Source organism: Symphalangus syndactylus, chromosome 3 (genome assembly GCF_028878055.3).
Source record: "Symphalangus syndactylus isolate Jambi chromosome 3, NHGRI_mSymSyn1-v2.1_pri, whole genome shotgun sequence".
In the NCBI taxonomy this organism is placed as follows: Eukaryota; Metazoa; Chordata; class Mammalia; order Primates; family Hylobatidae; genus Symphalangus; species Symphalangus syndactylus.
This window is the reverse complement of record NC_072425.2, coordinates 28,812,227-28,836,756: the sequence shown is the minus strand read 5'-3', so window position 1 is coordinate 28,836,756 and position 24,530 is coordinate 28,812,227. Positions and strand designations below refer to the sequence as shown.

The window sequence follows — 24,530 nt, the reverse complement described above, 5'->3', positions numbered from 1 at the left end:
ATCTACTCTTCCATCCATTACCCATCTATTAACTCTCCTTCCCTCCCTTTCTTCCTTCCTCCCTACCCCCTTACCTCCCCCCACTCCCTCCCTCTCTTCCTTTTTTCCTTCCATCCACCCTTCCATCAATCCATCCCTTTTCATCCCCATTCATTCCCTAATTCATCCACCCTTCTTTTCTTTCTTCTTTTCTGCTATCCATCCATCTATCCATCCATCCATTCATCTGTCCATCCATCTTTCCATTCTTCGACAAATGTAATCTTCCATTTACCAGGCTTTGTGCTAGGACTGGAGGAAGAGTTAGGGGGTTCCAATTCTTGTTTTTATGCTGCTCTGAGTTCTTTAAAAAAAAAAAAAAAAATCCCCTGAGACATCTTCACTGACCCGTATGCTTCCACAGAGTAGAGTGTGAAGACCACTCATTGAAAACTAATTTGAAAAGTTAAAGTGTTCTGCCTGCATAGTTCTATCACATAAATATTCCTGGTAGTGCTCTGAATCTGGATCTAGACTACCAGAGGCTCCTTTATCAACAGTAGTATTTTAGATCAATAACAGTTTCTACCCTTAGGTTAGCAGGTACTGGAAAAACAACAGAAAGTTTGAAATGGAAGCCTTTCTTTGGGAAAAGGCAGGCTTAGGTGAGACCAGAGAAGGGAGCTGCCAGTCACTTAGCTTCTGGGACTCTCTTTTTCCCACAGCCTCCCAAAGCCCTTGTTTAGTGATGCTGAGCCTTCACGTTCTGTGTATGCCTCTGGATGTATGATGTAGCAGAACGCCCTTGTGGTATGGGGTTGTTTCAGTTTCCAAAGCATTTTCGACATGTACCTATCATATTCCCACTCCCCTTGTAAAACAAGCATTTTCATTTAATACAGTGAGGTCTTTGTATTCTCAACAACAAACACATGGTCTAAGGCTCTAGGACACAACCTGCCTTTTTCTCCAACCCCCACTTTCAACGCCCCCACCACTCTGTCCACCCTTACAAAGCCCAGTGTTAGCAGAAATGTCTGTTTACAAACAAGGGTTCCAAAAGAACAGTATCAGTAGCTCAAACAAGCCTCTGAAACATGCCTCTGATTCTATACTTGGAATCCCTATGAACAGTGTGTATCACTGGCAGCAGCTTTCACGGAAGCCTTCCTGCCTTTCCATCTTTCCGTCTGTCCTCATGTCTGACTTTCTCTATCTCCTTCCCCTTATTCATTGAAACCATGGGGAGCTTGAACTGGAGAGGCAGTCAGATGCTGGCCTGGGCATTATGGATATCTAGGAGACAAAGCCCAGACAGGGAGTTGCTTGCAGACAGCAAGACAAACCCAAACACATCCGCCTGCAGTGTCATCTGAAGCAGAAGCTGATTGAAGAAGGATTATTAATTGGGTGGATATAATAGTCACATGATAATCATGCGGCTCTAAGCCTGTTTCTAAGGTTATCATTGACTGAGGAGCCGCTATTGCTGCTCTCTTGAACTTGAGTCTACTGTAGCTCCCTATTACCTATGCATAACAGCTAATATATTTAATGCATAATATGTGTCGGGCACTGTTCATAAAATTTTACATACATTAACTCTTTAATCCTCACCATGACCCTCTGAGGCGGGTACTATTATTACTGCAATTTTCCAGATGAAAGATGAGGAATGTTAAGTGAATTTCCCAAGGTCCACACAAGTCAGTGGTAGAAGCAATCTTCAGAGTGCATATTCTAACCCCTCCACCATAAACCTCTCTAGATTCTCTAGATTGGTTCTAAATTCTGTAGCCTCACATTCACCTTCCTCCCTAAGCATTGTTTACTACCATAACTTTCCCTCGTTGCTTCCAGCAGGGATGCTCAACCTCAGCACTATTAACATTTTGGAATGCATAATTCCTTGTTGTGGAGTTTGACAGCATCCCTTGCCTCTATGTACTAGACACAGTAGCCACACCCTCCTCCCCAGTGTGATGATCAAAAATATCTGTAGACATTGCCAAATGTTCCCTGTGAGCAAAATCTACTGATGGAGGACCACTGACTTATATGGATTCTTCTGATTAAACTGAATTACCTAAAACACGTATTTCTCCCTCTATGTTTTTCACATTTGTTTTCCCCCTTGACCTTACAGTGTTCTTGGCCTCCTCCTCATCAATCTTCTCTGTTTCATAGTCTTTCAGTTCCTTAGCATCTTTTACAGCCAGAGGAAGTACTAACCTGTCTGGTTACTGATCTGCTTGTTTTTATGCCTTTTTTGTTTAAAAAATGGTCACCACTTCCAAACTTTTGATTTAAAGTCCCTTAAAGATCCCTGGAGTCTTGAGTTTAAAATTTAGTTTGTACCATGAATTCCACGATATTTTACAGAGTCTACCATGTATCAGATCTCAAGCTAATCACTGAGGATATGAAGTCAAAGGAGATAAAATCCCTTTCTTTCAAGGAGTTTATGAGATAGACTCTCAGGGAAATAAAGGGATCTGATGATCAACTCTCCATCCTCCTTCAGTTGAATAGATGGGGAAACCAAGAGACAGAAGGTAGATGACATTTGCTCAAGGTCAGCTAGAGACCAGGATCAAGGCTGAACTAATCACCTTCTACCTAGTGGAACAGAATTTAAATTATGAAGCCCCAAAGAGCATCTAAACACTATTTATCCATTTAGAGCTTTAAAGGGTTTTTTGAGTTGAGTTATTTATAATTTATGATTTTCTAACAGATGTCAAAACAATAGAAATTTAGTAATCAGATCTCTGTCTTTGAAATTGTGCTCACATTTCACCCTCTTCATTAATGAGTCTTAAGGCTAAATGACTCCAGATTGCCACATGAGCACTGGACAGGAGTCCTGAGACTTTAGTCCTGGCTCTGTTAGCTCTGTGACTGTCAAAAGGAAGACCATATAATCCCCAGCTAATGATCCCCACCCACCCCCATGGACTGCCTCAAAAAACACCAAAGATTCATTCTTTTCTATGGAAGAAACTTTAGATCTTTTGGCATGTCATTCACAACCCTTTGTGATCTAGCCTCAGACAGCCATTGTACTTCATTTCCCTCAGTTACTCTGTGCACCCTCAATCCCATCAAAAGCAAATATCTTTCTCATCTCGAGAGTGACCTTTAGGTGGACTTCAGAGCTCTTGCCATTGCTGATGATTCACCTTGTGCTAGAAAGTCTTTGCCCAGCTTCTCCTTCCCCAAATCCTGTACCTCATGCAAGGCTCGGCTCCTTTGAGACTCATCCAGGAAAACTTCCCTGCACCTTCTTGTCAGAATCAAGCAGTCTTTCTGCTGAGCTCTATTTGCTTGTACCTCTCCTATAGAACTCGCTTTATTACTCTTTATTTATCATTAAAAGCAGCCCCTTGTCCTGGTGTAGTCAGCTTTCCCCTGACTAAGCAGAAATATTTAGAAGTTAAAATGTGAATTCTGGAGTCTGATTGCTTGGGGTTGAACCCCATCTTTGTCACCTGGCCAACAGGTTACTCAGGCTTAGGTGAGTTATTTGGACTCTCTGAGTCTGTTTTCTCATCTGTAAAATGGTGATAATAGTAACATTTCCCTGCTTGCATTACTGTGAGAGTTACCTGAGTTATCTATGCAAAGAGTTTCGCACAATACCTGGCACACAGTAATCACTTGGTAAGCATCAGCTGTCATTGCTCTCCCTGCCTAGAAGGGTAATGCTGGAAGGCACCAGGCCTGCAAAGTGGAGATCTGCCTGTCTGGCCTTGTCCCTTTCTTATCTCCCTTTGCCATCTCTCTCCTGAAAGGCTTACCCTAGGCTGTGTGGGCCAAGATGAGGTGATGGCAGGCTCATCCGAGAGAGGAGCTTTTTCTTCAGAGCTCAGCCCACACCGTGTGGGCTGTGTTTTTATACAACTTGCTGTAGGCCTGCATCAGGTATGAAATTTACATCATTTGACTTGCCCATGTGGGAATCTTCCCCATTCCTCTTGGCTCCTTAGAATGGGTACAGGTGTTCAGTGCCTCCTCCTCCCAATGCTCTTCAGCAGATGAGGAACCGAGATCCAAAGATGAAAACAAGGCTGATGACTCATTTGTTAGACACAGTTGGCACAGTGCCTGAGGTCTACAGTACTTTTGTTAAACTACAAAAATGGATTAATTCTTTCCTTTAGAATTAATTAATTTCTTTTAGATTAATTTCTTTTAGAATCAGAAGAAAAAATAATATAATACATCTAAAGTAAGGAATCCAGCCTCTCAATTACATTTATCTTTATAACAATGCAATCATAAAGCATAATTTTGGAGGAAGGAGCCTATGAAAGTCATGAAGTGACCATGGATGAAAAGAAATTTGCCCAAGATTAATAGTGGCAAATTAAAGCACAAGTTCGTGTCTTATTACCCCCCACATGGAAATTTTTTTCTCTGCATTTTCAAGAAAACTGGTAGAATTTATTTTACCACAGTCATCTTCTTTCACAAGTAAGAAAATGGACACCTGAGAGAGAGTGTGACTTGCCTAAAGTCTCGCCAACACACAACTAAGTTGTTTTCCTAACTCCCTGTTACTCCTTTCACCATTTATACATTCAAACCTAATGACCACTGATGTCAACCTCCCATTATATAGATGGAAAAATCGAGGGCCAGGACATTGAAGGGGCTTATATGATGTAACAAGAACCCCCACTCTTGCCTCTAAATCGGGGCGTCCTCCGGTACCAAGAGGAGCATTTGAAAACTGGATACACAATTTTAGTTAGACAGCAGGAATCACTTCAAGAGATCTATTATACAACGTGATGACTATAGTTACTATTGCACACTTGAAAATTGCTAAGAGAATAGATTTTAAGTGTTCTCACCACAAAAATTCTGATAAGCATGTAAGATAATGCATACTTAATTAACTTGGTTCAGCCATTCCATAATGTATACTTATTTCATATCATGTTGTACAGTATTAATATACATAATTTTTGTCAATTAAATACAAATACAAATAATACAAATTTAAAAGAAGAAGAAAAGCTTGTTTGAAACCAAAACTCCACCCAAATCAGGTTTCCTCACAAGCCTTGGGCACATAAATCTTTCATTTATTTATCCATTCAGCGAGTGTTTATTGAGAATTTATGTCCTAGCCACTATATGGAGGGTTCTATATAGTGATACAGAGTGGTGATACAGACTCTATATAGTGCTACAGGGTGGCGATAGACATGTACTGTCTGCTCTCATGGGGCTTACAGTCGAGTAGGGGAGAGAACCATTGGAGGTTGACCTCAGAAATGAGTCATACTGTCAACAGTGATCATTGTCATGAAAAAAAAAAAAAATAGATCAACAACTAAACAACCAAAAACAGTATTAGGACCTCAGAAAGAGTCAGGAGAAAAGAGAAGCTGTGCCCTCAACAACTACATGTGTGAACTATCAAGAAACAGCCCAAGTGTCCTGGGGCTGGTACAGAAAGATGCCTGGGTCAAAGACTGACTACATCTGTGCCAGATAGCAGGTGCTCATCAACACTTATACACTGATGGTGGAGACTCATGAAGACTGAAGGTCTACTGGAAGAAATAATACTGGTATTGCCTTGAAGATCAGAAAAGAGAAAGGACAAGGACAATAGGGAGACATTTCCACCTGTAGGAAACAGTGTGGGCCAAACTGAGGAAATCTTACCAGAGTCTGTCTACACATTCAGAGATAGGTTGAGACCAATTTCTGAAATGCAAAATTGATGTTGGTCTTTATTCTGAGAGCATCAGAGAAAGAGGTTTGTCTGTTTGGGGTAATAGTCAAAAATAGGATTTTAGGAAGATGAATCTGGTGATGCTTCACAGGCTGTATAAGGGAGCGATGAGACTTCTGGACCATGGGCCAGTTAGAAGAGTGTTCCAATAATGGTAATTATGATGCATTAAGCACCAGCTTTGTTTTTTCATACCCTTTTTGGTGCATAATAGGATGCTCATTTTACCAAGTAACAGAAGAAAAGCTCAGACCAAAATTATGACTTGCTCTAATCTCTGCTCCATGGTAGCAGAGTTGATATTTGAAATCATATCTCACACCCCACCTTGGAAAGATAAATATCCCTCTCTCCTGTTAATCTGTGAACTTGTGGATAGAATGCTGTAGTATCCACATAACTACATGTAGAGCATTCATTCAGTTAGAGTCTGTTGAGCACCTACTAAGTGCCACCATTATGCTAGGCAATATGTGATATATTCTTTGAAACTTTAAACATATGTGCATGAACATACACACAAGCAAAGTTACACAGATAAAAATGGAGTTGACAAGATGAGCCAAGGTCTGATTATAGCAAAACTTGGAGAAATGGAGTTGACAAGATGAGCCAAGGTCTGATTATAGCAAAACCGGGAGAAAGTTACCATATCAGGGAAGCTTCCTTTACTTCTCCAACAGTATTAATGGCTATTAATGTCTTGATCTCTGGAGTAGTGAGAGGAAAGACCCCCTCCCCAATATTTTTATTAGTGACATTAAATTGACATGTCCATGTGCCTTTGCAGGGACATGTAAAATATGTTTCTGAGCTTATTAGAAACAGTTCTCTCCTTCAATTCTGTCTCATTTCTCTGATACTTCCCATGCGCATTTGGTTTTTCTTTCCTCACATACATCCTTCATGATGCCCATTTCTTGGATGCTTATTGTACACCACGGACTTTGAAAAGTGTTCTATGAACAGTGTCTTATTACATCCTTCCAACCAGAGCTGCCTCAAGGTCATCACAGAGCCAGAACTTAAAACAACCATATTCACTCCCAAATTGTGCTCTTCACTACCAGACTGTCTGCTGTGCTTTCACTCATGCAAACACCCTCACATGCATTTCTTTATTTCCCCTTAAATGCATGCATACATATAAGCATTTTGTCAACTTAGTTGGTGCTTTCTACTTGCCAATCATTGTACTGGCCTGGAAATATGAGTGGTCAGTCATTTGTTAAAATGTTGTACAGATGATTCAAATATGAGGTTAGGTGTGAAAGGGGATGATTAAATAACCAGTAAGAGAACTTCCAGCCCTGACTCTGCCTAATTCAATGAATGGTGAAGGGTCAGTCTTGGGGCTGCCATGCGGGTATGACAGCAGGATGTACTGGTCCTTGACCATTTTCTGGCAAGTGGTATCATTGTCTCCAAGGCTTGATGAGTGAGTGGAGAGAGGAGCTTGTAGATTCTCAAGTCATTAAAATGACCGAAGGAAAGATCTCTCTTCCAAGACAGCCCCAACATCAGCCCTGCTTAGTCCACCAGGATCTGGTTTGTGCTGTGCAACTTTCAAGGATGAACAATAGTTCATATTGTTATAGTGTACTTCTTTAACCCCATCCCCCACCTCTTCTTTCTCCTTGGTCTTTTTTTCTTATCCTTCCCCACTTCCTTTCTTACGTTGATGTGCACCAATTTTGTATGCACTGATTTCATCAACAATATGTGAAAAAAGAGCAATAAACATGCATCTTCATTTCAGAGAACAGTGTCAGAAAGGAAACTTTATGTGTGTGTTTAACAGCACAAAAAGGGGGGAAATAAAAAAAGAAGGAAAGATATTTATTATTTTTTGTTTGTTTGTTTGTTTGAGACAGAGTTTCTCTCTTGTTGCCCAGGCTGGAATGCAGTGGCGCGATCTCGGCTCACTGCAATCTCTGCCTCCCGGGTTCAAGTGATTCTCCTGCTTTAGCCTCCTGAGTAGCTGGGATTACAGGCATACATCACCATGCCCAGCTAATTTTTTGTATTTTTAGTAGAAACAGGGTTTCATCATGTGGCCAGGCTGGTCTTGAACTCCTGACCTCAGGTGATCCGCCCACCTCAGCCTCCCAAAGTGCAGGGATTACAGGCGTGAGCCACCTTGCCTGGCCGGAAAGGTATTTATTATTAACACACATTTTTAAAAAGTGTAGCTACAACAATCCCATTCTATGCAAATGAGCTCTTGGATTTTCTTACTAAATCCTCAAAATGGCACTATTTATTAAGTACTTGTTATTATCAGTTTACATATGAGGAAACTATCAAGGAGATAAAGAGATTTTGCCCAAGGCTACACAGCTAACAGGGAGCAGAGCTGAGATACACAGATCAGCCTCACGCCACTGTCCATGTGTTGTAACACTTGTTTTATTGCCAGTGGCCATGTGCCAAGTGCTGTCACATTTGTTTTCTCATTAGTTCCCCCACTACAACTGTCAGAGAAAGATGTATCATCCCCATTTTACAGATGGGGAGACTAATACTGGGAAAGGAGCCCTGACTTTCCCATCCATAGCTGGTAAATGGCAAAGCCAGCATTTGAACTCAGATTTACTGGCCTGTAATCCCCCAACCTTTCTACGTCCATGCAGAGTGCTTACACATGAGCAAAGGAGGAAGGCTGGAGACACAAGAGCCAGAGGGAATTACAGGTGCACCTTGAGCCCTCAAGAGCAGTTTGCCATCCCAAATGCACCACATAAGTCTGTGTATTATTAAAACTTATGGGTTTCAGGAACCCTCAGGTGTACTACTCTCAAGCTTGCCTCACATCCGGATAGCCTTAAATAGTTTACAAGGAAATATGCACACATTTATCTCTTTTCTCTCTCAGAAGACATCTGCGAAGTACACAGGATAAGATTCTTCATCCTAGTGTACATGTGGGAAAACTAAGGTTCAGAGAGGTGAATTAACTTGTCTGATGTCACACAGCTAGTAAAAAAGATGAACAGACCCATTTAGTCAGGGTGCTTTCAGATAACAGTTCCTGGCAAGCAAGAAGAATATAGGCAGGAGAGCAGACACAGATGCCATCAAGGGTGTTCATTCTACTGCTCCATGCCATCCTGCAAAGGGAAATCTGGTCCTCCTCCTACACTTGCATGGCCAACACATGGGAAACACCTGAGCTAACCCTGACCTTGAGAATTGTTCCATGTGGTTACTTTCAATGCTCCTGCCTCTCTTGAACAAGACACAGAGATGGCCAGAACCCAGTATGACTTGGTATAATCCTCCAGTCCTGTATGTCTCCCTTTAAGCCTCCTCCTTCCACTGAGCCTAAGGCAAATCTTTTGACCCAGGGTGGGCCCGGAGGGATGAGGATGCTGAGGAGCAGTCCCCCAGGTACCTTCCTCGGTGACATCCCAGCCTTCCTCTGAATGCCTGATGGTGCTGAGTCCTCCAGGTCATTTTGGTGGGTCTCCCCCCGACTGAACCAAGTGCAGGGAACATGGGTATACTTAACCCAAATCTGTCTGTTTTAATCACTGTCCTCTGGACACATAAAAGCTTTCCATAGGATTGCTCTCTCAAGCATTCCTCTGTGGCTTTGATACTAGCGATTAAATCATGGAAGGGAAAGCAAAACAAAACAAAACAAAAAAGGGACCAGCTCCAACCTTTAGCTTTTAATTTTTTTAGCCTCATGAAAGAAACCAGATTGTTGACCTAAATTCCCCCTTTCATCCCCTCATCCTCTCACCTCTGCTTGTATTCTCCTGGCAGATATCCCACAGCTAGTGGGCATCCTTTAATTGAAGGGTCTGAAACTGCCTTTTACCCTGCCCCGCAATGACCTTACATCTCCCACAGGGGAAACCAAGGCTGGGATACCTGGAATCGCTGGGATCTTGGAGTCACAGAATGTGGATGGAAGGGACCTCTGTGACCATGTGGTCTAACACTCTCATATCCTACGGAAAGGAAGTGAGGAAGCCCAGAGTAGGGAGTTATTCACCCAGGGACCACAGCACAGCATGGCAGACCTAGACATTAGAGCCTTCATGGTGGATTGAGAGCACCAATCCACCATGGAAAGCATCTTGGTGGGGAGCTTTGGCTCTGTAGCGACAGAGATGAGAGTTAGAATGGTGATTCTCCCAATCCCTCGCTGGGATCCTTGGAGGGAAAATCAATTAACCTCTCTACATCTTAGTTTCCGTATCTGTCAAAAGAATACTAATAAATCCCACTTAGTCTGTGCTTAGTAAAGAGACTACTAAATAGAGGCTTTCAGAAAGTGTTTGTTATTATCATTATTTATTTAAAAATACCACTTTTTCACAGCAGAAATGTCCTGGTAGAGTTTTTTCTCCTTCTATATCTACTCTCCCAATAAGAGAACAAACAATAATACGAATTGCATATAAATTGTCATCCTTTGCTAATTATCTCCGCCCCACTGCCCCCAGACAGTGATGGCAGAAAGTCAAATGTTATCAGAGATAATTTTATGTTGACTTAAAGCTTCCCAGGAAAACATCCTAGGCAAGACCACAGAAAGCAAGCATAGCTAGAGTCCCCCTCAGCTGTGGGGGAGCTTTCGAATTTGAAATCAGGAGACTCGAATTCCAGTTTTTCCTACCCCTTAGTGCTGTGGGACTTTAGGCAGGGGACCTCGCCTCTCTGACTTTCCAGTTTTCTGATCTGTAAATAGTACCTATTGTAGCAGATCGCTGTGAGGATTCTAGGAGACACCTTGAGAGGGAAGTTGCTGCCCACATGCCCAACACACAGCAGGTGATTCAGAAACGCAAAACCCCCCTCCCCAGTGAGGAATGTTTCCTGTATGTGATGAACACACTACCAATTTTGCTATCTTTCTAATACACCTTGCTCTACTCAAAACAGCAATTGAGTAAATTGAGACATTGCATCGTAACAAGAGAAAAATTCTGAACTGGGAACAGGCATTAGGAGATAAGATAGATTTTAGAAAAATTTCAGTGGGAGAGTCTAGAAAACTTGTTGAATGATGGTTTGCTAGGGCAGTCATAACACAGGACCCCAGCCTGGCTGGCTTAAACGACAGAAATTTATTTTCTTAAAATTCTGGAGATCAAAAGTCCAAGATCAAGGTGTCAGCCAGGTTTGTTTCTTCCAAGACCTCTCTCTCTCTCTCTCTCTCTCTCTCTCTCTCTCTCACTGGTTTCTAGATGGTCATCTTTTCCTTGTATCTTCACATAGTCTTTTCTCTGTACTACTTGTGTCCTAATTTTCTCCTCTTATAAGAACACCAGTCAAATTGGATTAGGATCTGCCATATCACCTCACTTTAATTTAATTACCTTTTCAAAGACTGTATCTCCAAACACAGTTAAATTCCAAGGTACTGGGGGTTACATCTTTAACATATGAAATTTGGTGGAACACAATTTCGTCCGTCACAATGAAAAGGAAAATGGGAGGCAGCCAAGAGCGTGGCAGCAAGCTTGGGAAGAAAAATCAGTATAGACATTGGAAGTTAGAGGAAACCTGAGTCAGAAACCATCAGGCAGGTAGGCTGGTAACGGAAATCCAGATGTCGAAGGACAAGCTCAAGGAAGCACTCCAGATGGACAACTATGCCTGGACAAACTTTGGGTTCTAGCCAAGTGGGGTGAGCCCAGTGGAATAGATTACTCTTTGGTAATAAAGAACCATCGATTCTTAGTTAATTGTTTAGGTCCCTACAGAAGAATGATAAAGACAGCAGTCTCCTGGCTTTCAATTCAATTCACCTTGCTTGTGTGGGTGCTGCAGAACTTACAGAAGTATTTCCAGAGGAGGCCATACCTTTAAATAGCCTACAACAAAACATTTGGCCTTTGGCACTTAATGTAGTGACCATGACTAAGAGCCTGGGTGTGGGAATTCTATAGACCTGGATTCTGAGCTGTGTTGCTTTGGGCAACCATTTCCCTACTCTGAGCCTCAGTCTACCCTGAAGAGGGAGCAATGCTAATAGACTTGTTGTGAAGATGAAGCAAGATAATTAACGTAGGGTAAATGATAGTAAGTTCTCAATAAAGAGTAAGATACTCTTATAGAGAAGGCAGAAATAGGGAAGTATCCCCCTGCTCCCTTTCTTTATTTTTAACTTTCAATAACAAACTCTACAGAGCACTTACAACATACCAGATTTTGGGTTGGATGTTGGGCATTTATAAATGAAGCAAACAGCCACATATGTGGGAAGCACAGATCTTGAATGAGTAATTACTCAGTGATGAGGCAGTTTTAGGATGGGGAGAAGTATGATGAATATACAGGAGGAAGATTTGTTGGTGCCTGGGTGGCATGGGGTTGTCAGACAGACTTGTCTTGGGGAAGTATTTACCATGATGATCTTTAGAGAATACCCCTAATGCCCAGAGTATTCTCCCACACTCTGTACAGCCTTAGCCAAGGTTCTGAGAGACTCTTTCCATGCCTTTGAGCTTTTCTCTTTTGTGGATGTTCTTCCTTTCTGGGATGAGATTGAATGAGTAGATGAGAAGAAAAAGAGGCAATGAAAAAAATAGACATCAAGCTTCTGGGGCCCTGTGGAACCCTTTTCACATCCAGCCTAGCTGCAGGAAGATAGGGTGCATTAGAAAGGTCAGCTGGCCAGGGTTCCAGGAATGATTCCTTAACAGGAGGACCATGGCAGGCTCCTTTCCTGCTGCACCTCAACCTCTTCCTCTGTGCAGTGTACCCAGACGGTATACTGTAAAAGGGCTCTTGCACGCTTTCATTGTCTAGTTCTATGTGCTTATAGCATTGAGATGGACATACGCTAATTATATGTAGATTGTGTGCAGAATTGCGTGTGGCCTTCCATCTTGCCACATGAGTCTATATCCCCGGGATCATCCTCCAGTCCCACACAGATGGTGCTGACTTCAGACAAATTTGCACCACTTTTTTTTGTACTATGCCTCTATCTTTATGGAGAACTGTGAGGAAGGGCAGTGTGGAGATGTGGGGGTTCTTTTGTGTCCTCCAGAGAACAGCATTTTGTGTCTTGTATAGAGATCCTCAGAGGAGACAGAACCTAAGCATGCAAGAGTTGGGAATGACATATGGCATCTAATTCAAATCAACACATATTTTTGAGCACCTTCTCCTTACAAGGAACCATTCTAACAGTGAACAAAAGAGCTCTTAAATTCTAGCAAGGGATCATTTTTATCCAGACCCCTCCTTTTACAGAGAAGGGAAATTAGGTTCAGCATAAAGGAGGTGGTATGACTTGTCCCAGGGAAGGTTACCTGGCAAGTCAAGCTCCGACCTCTGGTGCCAAACTTTTGGTTCTGAGCTGGTGGTACAGCGATGCTTCCCTTTCAGACCCTAAAATAAGACTACTGTTGATTAAGTTATTTTCATATAGAAATAAAACCCCATTGCCACCATACACCCCCAACCTTATAGAAGCTCGGTGATTTTCTTTCACTACTTATACTCCAGGTAAATATTTCCCTCTGAACTTGTGAAGCCGCTGCTTCAAGGTTCTCATTTCCCTTAATGTGTTTTTTTTGGTTCCACTGAAAACCTCTCTTTGCCCTTCCTCTCTGCCTCCCATGGCTAAGCCACCCCTTATTTCTTAGCTCTTTTGCAGAATCTGCCTTTTCTCACTTCTTCCCCCTTCTCTCAACTGCAAACGGAGGTGGCCTGAGCCTGGGTCCCAAGCCCCAGCAAGGTTCTGAACTGAGAGCACCCTACAGATGTGTAAACATTTTACCTTGCTAACCAGGCTAGCTGCCTTCCAAAGGCAACAGGAAAACCAGGGACTGGGAGCCCCTGGCAAAATAAAAACCTGTAGAGAGAGAGAGACAGAGAAAGAGAAAGGGAAAAAGGATCTTGTTTTAGATTTTAATTTTCTCATTAGAAGGCCATTCATTTTTTTTCATGAGGGATAGGGTTAGCTGAGAGAGAGAGAGAAGGTGAGCTAAGAGGTGGGGAAGGACATGAATGTCGTGGCTCCAGGAACCTCTGCTCTCAACTGGTTCCATAACGGGCAGCAACAGATAGATCTGGGGCAACTCACTTCAAATCTGGAGTTGGATCTTAGGCTTTTGAAGGAGTCAGTGGGGAGGCAGCTTTTAATATGTAGTCTCATGATATCATCTAAGCTGACGGGATCTATGATTTCTAAGAAGGGTTTGCCAGTGGGTTTGAGGAGGACCGGGGCTTTTTTGAGCCTTCCTTCTTGATATATCGGGCAAGATGCCTTCAGGGTACCCTCTCTTTCTGGCCTTTCTATTTTGTTTCCCATCATTTCCTCCCTCCTTTTCATCCTCTGCATCACCCCTGAACCCTCCAGCATCTTAACAATGAACTCTCATTTGGACAGCCATTGTATGTGGAGGATGTCATATTCACTATGTCTTTCAAGTATGACAATATATTTAGAGATACAGATGAAGGAATTAAGGCTTAGAGGTGAAGTGATTTTGCCCCATATGTACAAGTAGTAACTGCTGTCATCAAAATTCAAAGTAAATTACCCTGAGTGCAAAGATCCTGATCTTTCTACTTTACCAAGAATACATTTTATTCTCTGATTCTCCCTCTACTTTAGTCACAGAGACATAAATTAATGCCTTTGATTCTGTTTGTCCTTAAAATCCCTACCCTTTCTCATCTCCTGCTCTATTTAGAATCATTCCCATGCCTGCTGTAGCAAAGTGCTGGACAGGTTACTGGAATGACACAGACACAACCATTGCTCTCGAGAAGAATACAGTTTGGCAGAGAAGGGATAATGGTGAGAACACAGGCAACTCCAAAACCAAAGAGCACGTGTCAAGTTTCCTAAAAATAAAAAGAGTTCAAAGAAGAGCATAATCACTATTCACAGGGCAGTCAGGAAGAACTTCTTGAAAGAGGTACCTTGCATGCTAGTCATTGGGAAATCTAGAATAAAGAAAATCAGACTTGGACCTAGTATGTGACACAGAACCTCACTTAACCCTCTCCTTTACCAGATAGAGAATCAGGACCCAGAGGACACCAGAGGAGGCATTTGGTGCTTCACTAAGGTTGTCCTGATGGTAAGAGCAGGATGACTTTGTAAGGAGACTCTGGCCATTTCCTGAAAAGCGGTTGAGCAGGAAGTGGGAGGAGAGGTGTAGATTGGCATAGATGCTGGGCCAAGACTGCTGGCCATGTCAGCCGCTAATAAAGAGATTTACACCAATTCTAAGCTCCCACTGCCCACAGAGGAGTGAAGACTGTGGGCCTCCTCTATTGATTTTGCTGGAAGCTCTCCTTGCTCATTTGATGAGCACTTATGGCAGGTGAATTCCCAGAGTTATGGTGAACGCAACAATTCTCCAGCTGAGACTAGTCACTGTCCTTCTAAATGAGCATCTTTTATTCACTCTCCTCTCCCTCTCTTTCTTCTCCCACCTGGCCTCATACATCATCTGACACTTAAAATACACTCTTAATTAGAAAGTCCTCTTCCCCATCCAACAGCTTTGTCTGTGCCAAGGACACTGGGTATATTCCAGAAAGGCTAGGAAATGGGGGTTGGTGAGCATAAAGATAATTAGATCCAGAGAGAATCTGCTAACCTACTTCCTGGGGTTCCCAGAGTAACTATAGAGATTCTTGGCTTGGAACTTCCTCAAATATCGAACTCAAATTTGTGACATGCCCCAGGTAGGTGGCATAGCCCTGATGCCTGATGATTTTGGTGAGGCAGGGGGAGTTGCTATAGAATTAGTGCCTAGGACAGTGAATCCAAGGGTCTGATGGATCTAGGATCCACTTACCAAGCAGTTGACCTTCAACCTGTCTCTCTATCTCCTTTAACTTCCATATTCTCATCAGTTAAATGAGAAACTTAATGTCACCACCTTAGGGATATTACATAGATTAAGTTAATGCATATACAGACCTTAGCACAATGCCTGGCCTGCCATGGAGGCTTGGGAGATTTTGCTCATTATTTTTATTATGTAGGCATACCCAATTTATGTTAAGAAGGCATTCATTATATGTGTGTGTGTGTGTATATATATATATCTATATCTATCTATCTATCTATCTATATACATATATGTATGTATATATATATAGAGAGAGGCATCAGTGTAAGAAGAAAGCTAAATCAGGACGCAGGGGAACTGTCAATGACTCTGTGACTTAACAAATGCCTTCCATTCTCTGGGACTCAGCTCTCTCACCTGTCAAACAAAGAGTTTGGAGGTGATGATCTTTGAAAACCTTTCTAGTTTAGCTCTGAAGTGTGTTTTCTTTCTTTGGGGATAAATAGCAAGATTCCTGTTAGAGAATGAAGTTCCAGCTTTTCAGCTCCTGACCCTCACTTTTATACCCCAACTTTTCTGACAATTTAATGCCACTGATCATTTAATGACTGCTAATGGCAGATGTACACTCAAAGTTCTGGTAACTATGGTAGGGACCTCCCTTCTAAATGAGCATCTTCTGTTCATTATCATCTCTCTCTGTTTCTCCTTTCACCTCGTATATTATCTTACACTTAAAATACCCTCTTAATTACAAAGTCCTCTTCCCCATCCAACAGCTTTGGAAAATGGTTTTCAGATTTTTATTATTATTGCTGCTGTAGTTGCAACATCTTCATTAGATGAAGTACCCTTTCTTCAAACAAAAATCTTTCTTGTATGCTTCATATTCAAAACCAATAAAAGTTAAACTTCACGGGTTAAAGTTGTGATGAGAATGCCCCAAACCCAACTTACTCATTCTCTCAGCTCCTCCAGCCCTTGCATTGCCCTTGAGGTGGTCCCAGAGGCACCATTAGCAACTGCTAGGATCCCACAGAGCAGCTGGAAAGCGATGAGTCTAGGATAACCTGATACAAATTTTATCAGAGAAAAATAACTTAACCCCCCCCTTCTTTTCCATCCTTTATTTATTCATCTTTCTCTTTTGGGGCCACATAGGGCTGTATGACAAATGTTCTTATACCTCACGTGACCGAGGATGGGTCGTGGGCATTCACACCATCAGTGACCAAGAAAACAGAGACCCACGCTACTTTTTCTCCTTGAAGACAGACCGAGCCCGGCAAGTGACCACCATCAATGCCCACCGCAGCTACCTCCCAGGCCAGTGGGTATACCTAGCTGCCACCTATGATGGGCAGTTCATGAAGCTCTATGTGAATGGTGCCCAGGTGGCCACCTCTGGGGAACAAGTGGGTGGCATATTCAGCCCACTGACCCAGAAGTGCAAAGTGCTCATGTTAGGGGGCAGTGCCCTGAATCACAACTACCGGGGCTACATCGAGCACTTCAGTCTGTGGAAGGTGGCCAGGACTCAGCGGGAGATACTGTCTGACATGGAAACCCATGGCGCCCACACTGCTCTACCTCAGCTCCTCCTCCAGGAGAACTGGGACAATGTGAAGCATGCCTGGTCCCCCATGAAGGATGGCAGCAGCCCCAAAGTGGAATTCAGCAATGCCCACGGCTTTCTGCTGGACACGAGTCTGGAGCCTCCTCTGTGTGGACAGACATTGTGTGACAACACAGAGGTCATCGCCAGCTACAATCAGCTCCCAAGTTTCCGCCAGCCCAAGGTGGTACGCTACCGTGTGGTCAACCTCTATGAAGATGATCATAAGAACCCAACAGTGACCCGCGAGCAGGTGGACTTCCAGCACCGTCAGCTGGCTGAGGCCTTCAAGGACTACAACATCTCCTGGGAGCTGGACGTGCTGGAGGTGAGCAACTCCTCCCTTCGCCGCCGCCTCATCCTGGCCAACTGTGACATCAGCAAGATTGGGGATGAGAACTGTGACCCCGAGTGCAACCACACACTGACCGGCCATGACGGTGGGGATTGCCGCCACCTGCGCCACCCTGCCTTCATGAAGAAGCAGCAGAATGGGGTGTGTGACATGGACTGCAACTATGAACGGTTCAACTTTGATGGTGGAGAGTGCTGTGACCCGGAAATCACCAATGTCACTCAGACTTGCTTTGACCCCGACTCTCCACACAGGTAAGACTTTACTGGGCTAAAGATGCCCAGTTGAAAGTTGAACTTGATGTCCTCCATATTATAGATAAGGCATCTGAGATCCATGGGTGATATGGGGATTTTCTGGTTCAACCAGCAGCTTCATGATTGAGGCAAGTCTTTTACTCGGGTCATCGTGGAGACCACAGGCAAATACAGTTTACTATAAAAATATTTATTGAGTGCCTACAATGAGCCATGAGGGAAGCCTGAGAGCCCTGTTTTCTCAAAGAGCCCAGAGTTCAAATTGAGTGATATGAGCTGAGTACAAATAGCTGTTGTATTGTATCACATAGAGTGGGTGAGAGTTGCACAGTCCAATATGGTAGTTCCTAGCAACATGTGCCTACTTAAATTTAAATCAGTCGAAGTTAAATAAAACTCAAAATCCAATTCCTGAGTTGCATTAGCCACATTTCAAGTACTCTAGCCACATGGGACTAGTGGCTACCATACTGACAAAGCAATATGAAACACTTCAGTCATCACAGAAAGTTCTGGTGGACAGGCTCAAAGAGCTGGGGTCACATGGGGCTAGACAACCTGGCCCCATGGTCTCAGCTTTCTGTGACTTCTTCATTTTGTAACTTCTTAGAAGCTGTTTCTTCATCTGTAAAATGGGGAAAATAATGGTACCTATTTTGTCAAGTTGCTCTGAGGATTGATAGAAGACATATAAAGTACACTCTCTTACAGCACATCATTAATTCTCAATAGTATGTGTGTCATTACTTGTCTAATGAAAGGTAGTGTGCTGTGTTTAGGGAGTGCCCTAGATGATCAAAGAGAAAAAGTTGATTTGCAGCTTGACTATATCAGGGAAGCCTTCTTGAGAGAGGTGACATTTGAGCAAGGTCTTCAAGAATAGCTCTAATTTGAAGGATGTTAGAACAAATCTAGAGATCTAATAAACAACAAGATCAATACATTTGGTATAATAGAGCAAATCTAGAGGGCTAATGTATAGCATGAGGACTATAGGAAATAAGGTTGAACTGTATTTGGGATTCATGCTAAATAACCAGATTTTAAGTACTTTTGGCACAAAACCAAAAGAAAATGGGTGACTTAAGATAATGGATATGTTAATTTATTTCACTATAGTAAACTGTTTGCTATCTATATGTTTCCCGTAACATCATGTCTACCTTAAATTTACACAATAAAATTTACCTGAAAAAAGAATAGGTATAATTTTGACATCAGAAATTGGGTGGAGGAAGAAGGGAAGACACTCCAGGCAGAGAGAATTTCTCATCTACTGCTAAAAAGAGGACAGAAAAGGGGGCCTTTGGTCTAATGCCTCACTTAGCCTCTGCCATTGCTATCAATTATAACCAGTAATCCAAAAGTAGAGCCCAAAGGTGAACTCAAGGGTAACCTGTATTAAATGTGGGACCTGGAGGAACTAGATTCAAGCCGGAGAGACCATCAATATCCACTTTCTTGTTTTTCCCAGATTCACACTGAAATTTTCTATTCTGTCCAACACACAGGACCCTGGACTTGCTGATGGCTCGAGCACATTTGCCGACCTCTGCAGGTTTTCTGCTGACTCTTTATGTCTCTCTCAAAAGAGCAAGGGCCTCCCGTGCATGAACAAAATACCTATGTGCAAAGGAATGAGGATGCTGGCAGGAGAATGCCCTGCCTGGCAGCAAGTCAGAAAGCACCTCAGCTCAGCTTCCCGGCACCAGGAGGGCCCCTGGACTCTCACCTTGGCTCCAAGACATGAGCAGCCCATGTGAGGAGAAGCCTTGGTGTGTGACCAGTCTCTTCTAGGTCACAGTGCATTGTCATCTCTGCTTTCACTTGGGCCTTTCCAAAACTTGGCAAGGGAGTCAACACAGAGGTTAACATTCACATTTGACTGATGGGAAATGGAGGAAACTTAGAGAGTGGAGTGACTTAGCTAAGTTCATGGGTCAAGAAAATCATTAGGCTAAATCACAAGTGCAAGTCTATGATCAGTGTGCTCCACTAAACTAGACTCCCGAGGTACCTCTGTTCCTGCTCAGAGTGGGTGTGGGGTAGAATGGGCATAATTGGAAGTCATTCATTCATTTGTACATCAATTTATTTGCTCATTCATTCACTCATTCATTCATGCAACAAATGTTTATGCAGCACCTGCGAAGTGCCAGGAAAGTGGGTACGCTTAGCCCTGTTTTGCTTTGAAAATTTCAAGATTCAGAAAGATGAAGGGACTTACCTAAGCTCACTTTGCTAATAAATGGATAGCTTGGATTCAAACTCAAGACTACTAGGTCCAAACCTCCCATGGAAGGAGGATATTTTTTAATCTAAGGAACAATAAGAGGCAAAATTAAAAGACAGGTGATAGGGAGAGTGGTGCTACTAAAGTTTTGGGGGGAAAAAAAACTGTGTATCATTGAGACAGGATGAAGAGCAGCTGGCCTTTGCAGAGCACCATGCTGGTGTGGAGTGGCCATGGGGCCCCAGGTTCCAGACACTTCACAATCAGCAGACCACACTGGCAGGTTCCAAAGGCCTCCTCTTTTCTAAGTCACGGGAATGCATGCCCAGAGTGTCTGTGAGCGACCATGTGCCAGCTATGACCGCTGTGACCAGGGCTTGTTTGTTTGCTGGCTTGGAAAGCTGTGTGCCCTGGGTGAGGCCCACCAGGTCACGTGTCATCTGTTGGTGAGGCTGGGGTTTTCTGGGTTCTGGCCGAATCAGCTCTCCTATGTGCAGACAGAAACCTGTGGAAGGTTGCAGATAAATTTTTGCTTTGTGAATTTAAACAAAAAAGGAAGGGAAGGAGGGAGGGAGGAAGATAGAAAGGGAGGGAGATAGGGAGGGAGAGAGGGTCATGATTACATGGTCATGACACATACATTTCAAGCTGTGAAGGCCTATCCTGTGGGAAAGTCGCAGAATTATTCTATATGGTTTCTAAGCCATGGCTGGGACTGGAGTGTTGCAATTACAGGAGGCAGCTTTGAGCTGAGTAGTAGATGATATCACCTCCAGTCAGAATGGTCCTTTTTGGGGAGGGCTTTGTCTGTGGGTGAGTGAGCTACCCTTCACCAGAAGCATGCAAGTCAGTACTGATAACCATGTATAATGAGGCCATAGGTGGGATTATAGTTCTGGTGGAGACGGTGGCCTTGTGGTCGTGGGGTTGAGCACTGCACAGTAATATCTTATTCCATTTCATATCAGAAAACCAAATATTGACTGCTTCTCTTCTCTTTAACAGGCATTTATTGGGCATGTCTATCCCACCAGCCTTTCTGCTCTTCACTGGGGGTGTTGCAATGAGTTGGACATGTTCCTCACCATTGAGGGGCTTCCACTTTAGCAGGAAAGTCATATAGAAACATAAGAAACTCTGATTTGTAAATTTAGAGACACACAGTAGGACAGGAGACCGAAAAAGCAGAGATTTATTTGACTAGAAAAACAAGGCAAATCAGCTGAAGGGGGCAAGATTTGAGTAGGCATTTGAGAATAGGCAGCCTGCTGAGAGGTAAAGATGCAGACTGCATCAGTCAGGGTCCTAGCAGGAAACAGATGGCACATTCAAACAGAATAATTAAGGAGAATTGAAGGAGGGGCTATTTTCAAGGAGAAGCTGTTTACAATGTTGTAGGCAGAATTAAGGACGACCAACAAGGCCTTGTGCTATACTCTAGGGCGGGCAACCATGGAGAGCCATTTACCCCCTTGGCCTGTAAGGGCAAGAGGAGAAAGTGGGACCCCAGAGAGAGGGACTGTATGGAAGGGGTTTCCTGGCAGCAGCTGTGGCTCTCAACAAGGGAAGCAGTCAGGCTATAGCCACCTGACCAGAAGGGAACCAGGAGAGTAAATTCCATGTTGTCATTCTCTCTGCCTGCCAGTCTCTTGCCAGTGCTTCCCATTTGGTGGATCCAACTGAAGTCACAAAACAAAGGAACCTGTTGATGCAATCCATAGATAGCCAGCCTCCCAAGGACACAGAGCAGGGTGGGGAGTGGATCTGCATGAGCAGGCAGAGAATGTCCAGAGCCTAGAGACAGCCAGCCCATGCAGAGGGTAGGGCATAAGCCAGGCAGTGGAGAGGGCAAGGAGTGATGTATAGAAGAGAGCATGGAGTTTAAGGGGTTATTATGGCTGAGATCCAGACCATGAGCAGAGAAAAGTTCAGTTTATCTCATGGAAAACTTTAATGTTAGGCTTAATCCTCTGTTCCTTCCTCCCTACATTCTTCCTACCTTCCCTTCCTTCTGTCCTTTTCTTCTCTCAATAAATATTTGTTGAATGCTCTCTCTGTGCCAGCCCAATCACTGCCCTCCCAGAACTTACCACCTAGTGGGTAAGACAGAGAAGTAAACACCCCACTGCAATCACTGGTGTGAATGAAGGGTCCACAGTACCAGCCAGGAGGAGCAGTCTATGTGAGCAGTAAATGCCTTTTTATGAGACTAGCCAGTAAGAAAAAAGACATTCCAGGTGAACTGTGGCCATTCTCTACAGTGGTGGAGAATAGCCAGGGAGGCAGGACTTCATCTGCAGCCATTAGAGATGTCTACACACAGGTAGAATGCACTTCACACACCCTTTTATAAATGAAATGGAAAACCTGGATATTAATAGAAAATTCCAGTGTCAGGAAATCCAGGGGCATTTGACACTGAAGACTGTAGCTACCTCACTGAGAGAGGATATTGCAGCAAACCAACCAAGTTCCTGTTTGGACCCTTCCAAACCACAAGCCCTGGCATCCTCAAGTGAACTCACCTTTGTTCATGAATATCTACTCATACAAAATGGGATGGGTGGAAAAAAAGACACTTTCCCTATATGCTGTTGTCTCATAAGGAAACATTTCCTTTGTCTTCTCTTTATTATTATTTGGGAATTATTTCCTTTGTCTTCTCTTTATTATAATTTTTTTTTTAATGTAACAAGGACAATCCCCTGAGGCCAGGTTTTTCTTGTTGTTGCTTTTGGACTCCAGTTAATGTTGTTGGAAGTCTCACAAAAGGGGCTGTGATAAGTCTTGAGGTCACCCCCGACCCCTCTGCTGGCAGCTATAACCCCCGTCAGCCTCTTCCCCTGCTCTAATCAGGGCCCACTGAATGATTTGTCCTCTCTGGGTGGGGTTTCCTACTTCATTTCTGATTTGATCTCATGGAGCATAAACTTCGTACTTTCCTCTTCCTTTTCAATCTGAATGAAGGACTCTCAGAGCTTAATGGAAGAGTAGATGGGTCCAGTACTTTCTTGCTGCAGGTGGGGAGACTAAGCCCTCAAGGAGGGGCAGACACTGACACAAACCATCCAGTGAGAGTGGGGCTGAGCTGCAATGGAGACCCAGGGTCTCACTTCCTACTCCCATGCTATTTCAACTGCCTCCTATAGACACCTTAGACACCAGCTTAAAACCTGGAAAGGTTATGTTTAGTATGTTTATGTTCTTACCCATCATCCATATTCTATTAAGACACCTTAGTATCCAGAGAACTGTGATAAATGCTGTAGGGGTCCAAGATATAATCTCTGTCTTCAAGGTGCTTGTATCCTGTGGTTTAATGACATTTTGTTAAGTCATTCAAGAGAAGGCAAGAGGGCAGATGACTAATTTCCCTGTAAACCACATAGCCTATAAGGCTCCCATGAGCTCTGAGAAAGGCCAGGATCACTGTGGTTTGGAAAAGTTAGGAAAGGTTTAATGATGGAGAAGGGATGCAATAGACTTTTAGCATGAGCAGGCTTTGTAATAATAGAAAAGAGCTGGTGGGCTGGCCAGACATGTAGTGATAATGGGGTAAATAAATTGAAGTGGGAAGATGTTGAGAAGATGCAAGAAAGACGTGAGTCTGGTTGGGGCTTCATGCAGGTAGATGCCACAGTTTTTTCTTCAGACTGGAGATACTGAAGACTCAGGCTGGTTTAGAATGAAAGAATTCAGGTGAAACAGATTCTAGCCTGGGCTGGGCAGTTTGTTAGCTATGCAATCTTGGGCAAGCCTCTAAATCTCTCTAAGCCTCCAATTCGACATCTATTTGGAAGGAATAATAGTATCTGACTGCCTGGATCACACAATTGCCATGAGGGTCTCATAAAATAATATCCCAGAAAGAGTTCTGGGAAGAGTTAACCAGCATGCAGATGAAAGGGGGCACTGTTATTTTTTCAGTCACTTTGTTCATTCTTTTCCAGTAATCATGTAAAAGAAATTGCTTGGAATTTTATAATCAGAATATCAGGGTTTATTTAACGTGACTAATATTCATTAAAGCAATAACAGGAGTCAGGTCTGGTGTAGTGGAAAAATTATGCGTGCTAGAGACTGACCAGAGTTTGAATCTTGGCTCCGCTCTGCACTAGCTGTCTGACGTTGGCACGTTGCTCAATAAGAGTCTCTGGTTTCTCATCTGTAATAATTGGGTGATAACAGCTATCCTGTGGCATGTCATGGCACTCAAATGGAGTCATCTGTGTGAGACACCTGGTATGGTACAGTGCCTGGCACATAGTAGGTGCTGGAGAAAAGTCTCCTCCCTTCTTGGGTGCACATGTGGACACCATCTCCTCCCTTTCAGCATTGTTTTACAGAGACTGTGTTCCTACAGGCTCATAAAAAAAGGCCTGGATGAAACTGCCATATACAAATTGAGAGCATTTGCTGAGATTATTTTCATTCTCAAAATATTAACTTTTTTTTTAAAGGACTAGCCGCAGAATTGGTATTTTTAAATAAAGACCCTATAACTTCTATCAAACTCATTGAGTTATTGAATTTACACACTGGCTTATTTTTAAAATG

At 43.1% G+C, this 24,530-nt stretch overlaps 1 protein-coding gene across 1 annotated transcript in view; it reads left to right on the top strand.

Annotated features, from left to right (window-relative positions):
* Nucleotides 1-24,530, top strand: part of PAPPA (pappalysin 1) — a 249,129-nt gene that overhangs the window by 16,656 nt on the left and 207,943 nt on the right. The window contains exon 2 of the mRNA XM_055271320.2: nucleotides 16,675-17,737. Within this exon, the coding sequence (XP_055127295.1) occupies nucleotides 16,675-17,737 (1,063 nt within the window). The remainder of the gene's footprint in view (nucleotides 1-16,674; nucleotides 17,738-24,530) is intronic.